At 40.5% G+C, this 11,831-nt stretch overlaps 1 protein-coding gene across 3 annotated transcripts in view; it reads left to right on the forward strand.

Moving 5' to 3' along the window:
* Positions 1–11,616, forward strand: part of ALG12 (ALG12 alpha-1,6-mannosyltransferase) — a 152,343-nt gene extending 140,727 nt beyond the window's left edge. For 2 of the 3 annotated variants that reach the window (XM_078679560.1, XM_078679576.1), the window contains exon 10: positions 10,191–11,616. In XM_078679560.1, coding sequence (XP_078535686.1) covers positions 10,191–10,422 — 232 coding nt within the window. In that variant the 3' untranslated portion in view covers positions 10,423–11,616. The remainder of the gene's footprint in view (positions 1–10,190) is intronic. The other variant, XM_078679568.1, reaches the window with a different exon arrangement.
* Positions 11,617–11,831: the final 215 nt, after the last annotated feature.

Below are 11,831 nucleotides of genomic sequence, written 5' to 3' on the forward strand. Positions count from 1 at the left end.
TTTCATTGTTTCACCTTTCCACTGTATCAATTAACCGTTTAACCTTTTTCCTTCTTTACTTTTACATTTCCTTTCTTTCTGTCACAATTCCTTCCTTCTCCCATTCTATCTTTCTCCTTTCTATTTACCCACCATTTTTTTCTCCACACTTTTTCACTATCGCCGTTCTCTCGCATCCATGTTTTTTCTTTTTTTTACTCTCCCTGTGTTTTACCACCATTTCCATCATTTCTGTTTCGGGGGATGTGAGCCCAAGGCATGCACTCATCAGGTATGGTTTTTCCCCAACGCCGTTATTTATGAGCATATTGTCTGCAGACAGAAGTGGCCTATAAGCAACTAATTGCCGTTTACAGGGCTCAAGTATTCCATGTATCAAGCCAGTGGCAGCCCCCTCTTCAGCTGCTAGAGTGAGGGCCTCCCTACGCCACTGTCCAATAAAAAAAAACGAATACTTTTTTAACACAACTAATGTATGAGTTAAAGATCCAGTAATGAAACTATAGATTCAAAAGGCAGCAATAACATGCAGAAAACAAATTCTGCAGAAATGGAAAGGCAAGAACTCGATGTTTATAAATGAATGGTCATCCGAACTCACCAAGCTAAACTACTTAACGAGAGTGGCCTTTGCTACCAGAGATAAACTAGATTTTTTTAATGATGCTTGGGGGAAAATTTTTGAGCACATGTAATTAGCGAATATTGTATTTCTGTATGTTATAACTCATTGGTTATTTAGACCTTAAGTTTTTGAACTTGATGATATTCTCTCTCTCTCTCTCTACATATGCGTTACCTGTTAGTATGTCGCTGAAATAAACACTTAATAACAAGCGACCCGAGCATGCTGGAGTCTGTTCCAAACTGTGCGAGCAGACGTGGATACGAATATATATCGTATATATATTATAAACTGTATTCCATTCGCTCATTTATAATATGTCACTTGCTATGAATTATTGGTTTTACATGTTTGATTTAACATACATATTTTTTCTATGTCTATGACTCTGCCACTATATTAGTCAGTGTAAAAATGGCGCCAAACTAGATTGACAAAGGCGGCTGAGACAGCCGAAACGTGCGTCTCTCTTTGCTTCATGGACTGAGGACAACCCGATGAATTAAAAAGAAGCTTTTATCCTGCAACAGTTCTCTGCCTGTCAGGAATGAGTGATGTGACATATATATCTTTTTTCCTGACACTTCCCAGCGGCAAAGAGAGGGATACGGACACCAGATTCTTGTGGAAAAAACAGGTCTTTATTCTTTTCTTCAGCTCGTCAGACGCGTTTCGGATAACACAGTATCCTTGTTCACATGCGGAAACGCAGTCCGCTTACTGTTTTTAAATCCATATTTTTTAAGTTTATTTTTCTTAGTGGTGCTCCTGTGTCACGTGATATACAATAGACATAAAAGACATACTATGACATTGATTGCACTTTCTTTGTTTACCACCTAATATTTGCAAATTAAAAGGAAACCATATCATTTTATGAAGAAAGCATGGAATTGCACATTGTGGTACTTTGGCTCTGATAGTGATATCTGCATGAATGCACAAACACAAACATAGCTAATTGCGGATGGGCATCATTTATAATCTGGAATGCCACATGATATTAGTATGGACAAAAACAATTCATACAATTCATATAGTGACCACTGGCAGTATTGCCTACAATCAATCATGATGGTCAATATAATGAAATATGATAACCATTTTCATAAATATTAAAATTCACAATAAATAATAGAATCAATCACACAATAGCTAAAAAATTCTTCTCTGAATAAATTCATAAGTATCAGTGCCTTTCGGCCTGTCTCGGCCTTCTTCCGATGCCTTAATGTTCAGGAGGGATGGGTAAATGTGCCTTCAAGGGATTTATTCAATTGAATGATTAGTTTATTTTAAGATAACATTTGGGAGCAAGATGGAAGATTTGCTTGCTAATTGATTCAGCTCGTCAATTCTTTTAAGTAATTTCTTGTAAACGGGTACAACTCCATTCAAGAGCGAACAGTCATATGGAGTAACTATCAAAAAAGGTGTATAGAACAGACAAAAACGGGTGTATATATGAAAGTATTATATAAATATATATGAAAGTATTAAGTTTTATATTAGAATTTTTCAAGGTACTTGTATACAATACATGCAATGAAACAAGAAGGTAATTATTAAGCACTTGAAAACCTTCACTGTAACAATTGCAACACTTTTTCTTAAAATAAACCACAAATCAATATCATTGAAAGAAGTGTATAAGACGACGTTTCGGTCTCTAGTTTTGCATTAGTGAGACCATCTTCAGGACTGTTTAGTATTGAGGTTGTATACCCCTAGAGACAATCTGACCAACTTGACTCAATTTCTTCAAAATTGTGGCGCTGGAGATGTGCAACTCTTAGTGGCCCTTACGGCAGTGTGTTCAAATTTTATTGCCCAAATTTTATTGCGTGTTGGTGAAAACATCCTCAAACTGGAGGGAAATCTCAGGATTCATATGAGTGTAGAACTAGAGATGGACTTATCTATCTTAACTACGCCGAGCACGCGTATTCGAACTTTATGGCTTGTTAGTTGCAACTTCAATCTCACTTGCAGTTCCTAAATTCCTACAGCTGTTTTACGACTCTCTGCTTCTGGGGGAGGCGCCTGGAGACTGAGTTAATAACCTGGTGGCAGCTTGTCTAGAATTATTATAACACTGCCACAAAAGAAGGCTAATGTCTGCCCTTTATGGGCTTATGAAGTTGCAACTGCAGTGCCTAAAATGTGACCATTTGCATAGGTTTAGGGACTGACAACATTTGCTTTAATAATCCCGGTTTTTAGGATGAAGTCATAGTAAATCGCAAAAAACACAGTTGATGGACAGAATGTAGAACAATGTCATACATTCACCCCAGTACAAGGATCTGGGCCTAAATCCATCGTTTTTTTGTACTCCACACCACCCTGGGTTAGACACTGGCTATATGCAAATCAGCTCTCACCCTGTGCCTCATGGGAACAGTCCAGTCGGAACTACCAAGCCATGTCTTTCCCAGACCGGAATCAAGCATCCAAGGACCGGTTTCTGGCTATCAGCCTTCATTCAGCCTGGATAGCTTGACTCCAGTGGTGTGGAGAGCCTGGGACTCACGTCTGAGCATACCCAGCCCACTCGGGGTGAAAATTGCAAAAAACACAGTTGATGGACAGAATGTAGAACAATGTCATACATTCACCCCAGTACAAGGATCTGGGCCTAAATCCATCGTTTTTTTGTACTCCACACCACCCTGGGTTAGACACTGGCTATATGCAAATCAGCTCTGACCCTGTTCCTCATGGGAACAGTCCAGTCCGAACTACCAAGCCATGTCTTTCCCAGACCGGAATCAAGCATCCAAGGACCGGTTTCTGGCTATCAGCCTTCATTCAGCCTGGATAGCTTGACTCCAGTGGTGTGGAGAGCCTGGGACTCACGTCTGAGCATACCCAGCCCACTCGGGGTGAAAATTGCAAAAAGGATCTGGGCCTAAATCCATCGTTTTTTTGTACTCCACACCACCCTGGGTTAGACACTGGCTATATGCAAATCAGCTCTGACCCTGTGCCTCATGGGAACAGTCCAGTCCGAACTACCAAGCCATGTCTTTCCCAGACCGGGAACAGAAATCCTATACAAGAATTAAAAAATGAGAGACAGATTAGAATTTGAAACCAAAAGTAGTATCAGGCATGTGACTTTATCTTTCTAAAGGCATTAGCAAAAAACGATACTTAAAATAGGAGCCCAAAAGAATATTCTCAAAGAAAGACAAGAATACAAACTATAGTCGAAAATAAAATGTATTGTAATGTAGAGTGGAGGCAAATGGAAGGATGAGGAGAAACAGCAAAGGTGAAACAGCAAGATGGATAAGGGAGGCTGTGCTTACAGTCATGGGGGCTAGATGGCACTGAAAGTGGCACAAGTCTAGAAACTGCAAAATTATGAGATTGAGGCTTCAGCATTTTCGACATATGGATTTACCACATTTGCCATGTAATCCATCATCTTCTGCAACATCTGCGGTATAATCTGCAGATTTTAAGAGAGGGAAAAAAAGGTTTCTAGCCCAAACGGATCACAAATGATAACAAAAACGCTTTAGCGCGTGCTGCTGAGCAATAGAAAACCCTTCCATAAAGGTAGACTTAATTCTTCCGTTCCTAGTCAGGCGAAAGCTTTGCCCAGGTAGCGTTAAAGTGTAAAACAATCACAAAATGAAGAGGTAATACTAAATCACTTAGGGCCAGATGTAGGAGCCCAAATACCGGTCGGTAACGGCCGATTTCGGCCGTTACGGACCGGTATTTAGGAATTGGCATGTAGGGGGCATCCCATTTACAGAATCGGTAAATTTACCGATTCTGTAAATATACAGAATCGGTAAAATACCGAATCGGTAAATTTACCGATTCTGTAAATGAGATGTAGGTGGCACTTCACAGAGTGCCACAGGCCCTTAAGAGTCGGTATTTTACCACCCAATTCTATTGGGTGGTAAAATACCGAATACAGGTGTGCATGCACCTCTGTGCATGCACACCTGTGCAATGTGACACACAGACATGCCCTTAGGGCATGCATGTATGTGTGCCACATGTTACACGTGCCTGTATTTGGGATGCTAGAGGGTGTCAAAGTGATACCCCCTGCACCCTTGCAGAAATCGGTATTTACCGAATCGGTAAATACACATTCTGTATTGCCCATTGATTCCTATGGGCTTCAAGGCCCATAGGAATCAATGGGCAATACCGAATCGGTATACCGATTTTTACAGAATCGGTGATTCAAAAAAAGAATTTACCTACATCTCCCTCCTTCTAATTTACCGATTCATAAATACCGAATCAGTAAAATTCGGTATTTATGAGTCGGTAAATTGAAGTTACCTACATCTAGCCCAAAATGTGCTGCATAATTTGACTTTTCCTGAAACATTATTTATAAACGCTTCCACATAATTTGTTCATCCCCTGCCGAATAATTCCAGTGATCCTGCATATAGCACTTTGGGAAATGCAGTAATTTGTGCCAATGGTTGCTGATCATGTGCACTGGAAATAATTTTTGGGACCAAGGCTACTTTTTCAACATTAGACTGGTCCAGAACAAGATGGAGGCAGAAAAGGGAGGAAGAAAGACATGGAAGACATTAAGAAAGGAAGAAAATGGGAATGAAAAATACTGCAGGAATGAGATTAAGTGCAAGGTGCTGCATGAGAGGCAAAAAGTATGCTCAGCATCCCCGGCATTCGGATGCTAGTTCCTAATCAAAAAGTTTGGGTAACAGACTTTATTTAACAAAATAAGCACTGGGTACAGCATGTCAACCATCAAAACGGCAATAACAATGCATGTTTCAAAGTGGAGGTCACACTGCGGTCCTGCACTTCCCGGGGGCGTCTAGAGTAAATCAAGTCTAGCGTGACTATTGCAGAGGAAGTCCACAATATGTATTTATTTTTTCCTATTCCATAAAGCAAGTTCTCTAGCCTGGGCAGCTAAATCCCTTCATACAATGCTTTGAGCGGCAGAGACGCGCTGTTACTGCACCAGAGCTTTCCTTAGCCCCGCACCTCCATGACTCAAATGTCTAGACACCAAAACTAAGTACTTTCTGATCGTTCTGGTTATAGAGAATGCGACAACAGGGTCAGTGTTGCACTAGTGCACACATGCTTTCGGCGCGCGCCGAGATGGCGAAGGGCGGGGCCTGTACAATCAGTAATCCAGAGGTCGTCATATTATAACATGCACGGCCAAAGCGGACGCGCGTGCACATCTCCTGTCCCGGCAGGCACGCATTTTGCTGAAAGTGCTGCCTCAGCAAAACAAGCGCGCGGTGGGAGCGTGTGAGCGCGGAGAGGAGATGCCATGCGCGTGCACATGGCCAGTCCGTGCGTGCACATGGTTTGTCTCCCTTCGCTACCTAAAGCCACAACAATAGACTTGCTAAGGCGAAGCAGTGCATGCGCTGCATTCACTAGGCGAGACCTAAAAACCCAGACTGGAATGTGGTTCAAGTCTTTTGCTGCCGGGAAGAAAATGTCAATGAAAACATGCAAAGCCACAGTAATAAAATCAGTTTGTGAAGAAAGCACCCAAACTGCTATTTGCTCTGTCAACGTGTCGCCTTTCACAATCATCCCGAGACTCCTTTTGGAATTACATAATTGCATCATCGTCCTCGATGGAATGTTCAACCTCTTAATTCTGATTAATATTACATATTAAAAACTGTCTCGGAGCCTCATACTTTCCCTTACAGTTTGGGTACTCATAGGGAAGGCAGCAAACAACTTAGCTGATGTCCACATGTCCTAGTTAGGTAAAATTCTCCAACCTGTGTTTGAATTCCATGACCCTACCACTCGGCCAGTGCCTTCGCACACAAAAGATAACATTGCTTCTACGTGGGTTTAGAATTTACACTATAATCAATATGTATTTTTTTTTGCACAGATCTTTTAATTTAAAAACAATCCTTTGAAGAGTAGGCCATTTTGTAAAAGCAGATTACTTGGGAAGGCAATTGTAGTCGGAGATCATTACCCTGTTAGAGGGCTGCAACTGCTTTTTAAATGCCATAATTGCTCTTAAACGTTTTCTTTAATTGTAGCAAGAAATTTTTGTAATGAATCTGGTGAATTTGTAACTGATGAACTGATGACTTCCATCTATTGATTAATTGAAATCGAAACAGTTTGATTGCTTTTTCAAAGTTACCTTCCTTAATTAATGCAGGAAAAGTTTTAAACTGAATCTTATACTGTATGGGAGGGTTAAACTGCACATAACATCTGGCTCCACCCTTCCCGCCACTTGCACTTCGAGGTTTGCCGGTTGCAGCTGTCATTCGTTAACCAGAGCAGAGGTTTGCGCTCTAGGCTTCTGCCATCAGGGCCGGCCTAAGGCATGTGCAAGCTGTGCACCTGCACAGGGCCGCCAAACCCCAAGGGCCGCCACGCCAATATATATCCTTAGATACATATTTGCGTGGCGGCCCCTGGCAGGGATTTGGCGGCCTCGGGCCCCCTACCTACACTCCCTGCTCAGGGCCTCCGTGAGCCTAGAGCCGGCCCTGCTGCCATCATTATTTGGTCTGCTTCTGTCTACTATAAAATGAAAGGACCAGCTCTTCCACCTAGCAGGTGCCCCTCTGGCACTCCGGAGTCAAGCCCGTCTCTGCTTGGACAAGACCAGGGGCTATTCTCCATGCCCAAAACAGGACATACTCTTTTCCTGAGCTGCATGAATTAAACAAGATAGTACTGCAAACCTGTCCCGAGCTGAAATCTAGATTAAAGACACTATAACTGTTGAGTTGTCCTGCAGACCTGTCCAAAGATATAGATCATAGCTATCTGGTAATCGCAGTAGCCTACTGCTAGGCAAGGCAGACAACTACCCTGAGGGGTACATTATCCTCTCTGTTAACAGACGGGGAAACAAGAGGGGCGGAGGTGTAGCAGCCGTTATCAGCAAACTATTATTATAGCATCCATTATATCTGGATAACGTAAATGTAATTTGTGCTGCCTTACAGGACATGGTTTCGCACAAACATCAGGTGATACAGAATGAAGCAGTTAGGCTGGTTCTCGTTGTCCCGAGGATTAAACGTTACCCCCACTGTTAAAAAAGCTTCATTGACTCCGAGTTAACCAACAGATACAATTCAAACTCTGAATTAAGAGCATAAACAATTTAGCTCTGAAATATTAATTTCAGATAAAATTTTAAAAAAATATTCCTTTATGCAACCTAAGATCTACACACAAAATACCAGAAGAGCAGATCAGGAGGCCGAAGCTTCTCGGTTATAGCTCCTGATAGTTCAAATCTCCTGCCTATCTCAATCTGCCAAGCAAAGGATGCTCTTTACTTTCAGAAAAGTCTGAAGACCTTGCTTTAAAACAAGCATATGAGATCTAACTGAGCAGACTTGTGACCATCTGATAAGTCTGTAATCCAGCGCCAAGAGACCTATGGTGAATGTGGCTTTGTAAGTAAGTTCCTTGAAACGTAACGTTACAAAATTAATTTATAAACATAATATTGTCTCATCCACATAAACTCTTAACACTGTCATGATGCTATGATATCTGATTTAAATCATATGTTTGCAACTGTATGGCAAACAGCCCAACAATACATTGAAAATAGCTATTGTGCTCTAAATGGAGAGAGGGTGGGATCAGACAACAGCCCTTATATTTTAAATCCTCAAAAAATAGATTTTCTAGGTTGGCTTGTCATAACAAGATATAGTGCACACATTTCTTTCATTTTTCCTTATTGTAGCATGGTTTGGTATTCACAGGAGTCACAAAGTATTGCTATTTGTATTTTTTTGAGTTACGCTTTTAAACTTTCTGTGTGTTAGTATTTTATGTCACTGAATGTTAACGGAACACTTATCTGGTTTCCTTGTGTCTTCCTGTAGTCGTTGTGCCTGCACTCTTTATTGCTTTTAATTTGGAAGAATGTGTTTCTCAACTTATATAGTGGTGCTATGGTGTGACCTATTCACAAGCTGTTCTGTGTAGATTCTAAAGTAGTACTACATTAGTACTACTCACATACTACAAAATGTTGTTCATAAAATAAATGTGCACGGGAAGACCTCACTCTGCCTCTCCTATCCTCTCCTTTTTATATGGCGATCTCCACCAAAGTGATTGAGTTCTCTGCACTGTGAGGATACAATCTAGGTGTGAATGTGGGAGGAACAAAGGAAAGTGGATGGAAAGTAGGTAATGCTTGATACTAAGTGGGAATGGTTCAAGGAGTACTAATGAGGGGTTTAGGGAGGGATACTGGGATTTCTTTTAATACCAGCTAAAACCAACACCCATCCACAAAAGTGTAAGACCTTTGCTATTCACAAACTACACTTCTAAAGTTACTATACCTCAAAAGGTCACAAAACAGTACAACATGTACTCTTGCCCAGCCCTGGGGTAAGTATAGCACTATACATGGCCAATCACAGTAATGCAACTCATTCCTATAGAAGATAATGGCGGCACCAACTAAATATAATAGCCCAAAGGAAATTGTATTAAACATATATATATATATATATATATATATATATATATATATATATATATATATATATATATATATATATATACTAAATTTCATTTATTCAGTCAGCTGACTGAATAAAGGAAATTTGGCCAGAACACGGCATCGTCATTCCTTGGTTTGCGAGGTATTCGTAATTGTTATCTGACCTTGCCTGGGTGGTCCGCTCCCGACGACGCACCCTCTGTTTTAGAGCAACGGTGGCTGTAACCTAAGCCTGGAGGAGATATATATATCCTTGCACTCCGTCACTCCTCAGCTTGCTCGCATACACTGAAACGGACCACGGTATGGTGCATAAATATTTTTTATTGCCTTGCTCGGTCCTGACGCTTTTTAGCTCGGGTGAGCCTTGATCACATAAATATATATATATCGAGAGATAGATATATATATATGTGAGCAAGGCTACTCGTTAGCCGAAACGCGTCATCCTGCCTGACATCTCGCACCATTTATAATTAAATAAAGTCACTGCATCCAGCAGTTTATGCTGATTTTGGAGTCCGTGTCTTTCTCCGTTGGTGGTTACATGCGCCGGAGTGGTAATTGGTGATATATATATATATATATATATATATATATATATCTGTTTTAGTGTAGTTTGTGAAAAACAATGGACTTACTCTTTTGTGGGTGAATGTTTGCCTTTGCATGTTCCTCCCGCATTTGCTAATAAAACACAAGCATTTGTGCGCTGAGGTATCTGCATATGTGGAGAAGATCTGTGCACAGAAAAGATAGGAATGGTGGAGGTCTCAGTGTGTAGGTTTGTGAATGGTGCTTTGTAGGACTTTAGTAGTACTACTAAATGTACTACAAAAGTTATTTTATGTTTCATACAGATATATAAGTAAATATGTACGTGTGTATATTTACCTTTTTGAATAGGCCTCTTTTGTGCATGTGTGTTTTTAGAGATGCTTTCATGAATGCTCATTTTAAAAGAAATGCATTAAATCACCTTCATAAACTTTTTTTGTGCGGTAATAGATATCACAATCTAAGGTTTTGTACTGTAACCAGTGTTTAATTTATTTGCAGCTATGACAAGAGAGAAGATCTTAAACCAGGAGACGACGTGATGTTTTCTTACACTCACATCCTTATGGAAATGGACCCATCTCACCTATCACATTACAAGAGAACCCACGAAGTGATAGCAAACATATCTGGCTTCGGGGGATATCGATTTGACAAGAACATTCTACCTCCATTGCATATATACTTGGAAACAAAGCTAGTGCTGCTGGAAAAGCACCCTGAACCTTTGTGATCACTGATCTAAGAAAATATTGTGTGCATAAACATTATTGTTGGTGGGCAAAAGATGGTCATCTTTCCAATGGTGGGTGAATCCTACTCCCAGTAGAGCAAAGCAGCACTGCCAGCAGAAGAGAACAAATCCAGTTTGTGAAAGATCATGTTTCAGGCACGTAACCAAAACTCCTTATGTGAAGGGGATCCCATTCAGCATAAGGTCTTCTTATGTCTGTGAGACAGCCAGCTTATGTGAACTTTGGTGAGGGTGGTGCAGTTTTGTATTGTGCCATCGGGTAGTACATTGACGATTGGGCGCTAGTGGGAGGGCCTATGTGATTTAACTTGTGGATCCTTGAAGGAAACTGCAACTAAAGACTAAGACATATGGATGGGAACATTATTTTTGCAAGTGACATACTTGTGCATTTCCTATTTTCAGAATATGAAAAGATATTGAAATAAAAAAAATAAAACAAAAGTAACGGATTTTTAAATATTGTACATTATGTCGAATGGTATCTTTATTCTAACCTCGAGTCTGGGAAATTATATTGTACTTTTTCTTAGCTCTCTCTCTCTCATGCACTGATGAAGGCATCTTCATTTAATTAACAAAGAAAAGTAATGTGATGGTGAAATGAAGGTTATTAACTTAAGAGAACGTTTTCGTATTATATGGAGCAAGATATTCGTTGTATGAAGAGAACTGTGCACTGTTATGGTTAGTTCATGCCTACTTTGAGCCGGTGGCTGCAAGGTGGGGCAACCGGCACTCATTTTTGGAGACCTGCACTTATTTTTCCTCATCAGACTTTAACCTCGAGCAAGAGAGAGTAAACCACAAAGGGTGGAAGAAAGAGACAGAAAAACTGACAAAGAAAGCAGGGATGAAAAAGAACATGAAAAAGTGAGATAAGGGGGCAGGGAATGTCTGGTGGCTAATGAGTCGTGCTGGAATCACGACTACAAAGCTCTTCATATGTGGCAACTCCACCATTCATCAGCGTTGGTTACGGGATTCTGAGCAAAACGAATTAAGCACTGAGTTTAGCACATGAGGCTGTCAAACTATGCTTAGATTATCCATTCTGGATTATCTATGAAAATGTCCCTTGTACAGAATTCCATGCTTTCGGCATCCAAATGCTCCAGGTATTTATAACTGTTGTTGGACTAAATGAAAATAAAATTAAACAATAGTTCAACAGAGTACCTCAGACTCTTTATTTAGATGGCAGTGCAAATAAGAGCCGTTGACAAGATGTCTGATTACCTGAACTTTTAAAATCATGTTCTTCACTGCCCGTCTTAGGTCGTATATTAAGCATGAAAGGGCACTGGCATTGGAGTTGGAAACACAACTAAAAGTCCTCTTGTGACTATTGATCGTACAACCCGCTGTTACTTAAATAAATCTTACCA

This window comes from Lissotriton helveticus, chromosome 1_1 (genome assembly GCF_964261635.1).
Source record: "Lissotriton helveticus chromosome 1_1, aLisHel1.1, whole genome shotgun sequence".
NCBI classification, from domain to species: domain Eukaryota; kingdom Metazoa; phylum Chordata; class Amphibia; order Caudata; family Salamandridae; genus Lissotriton; species Lissotriton helveticus.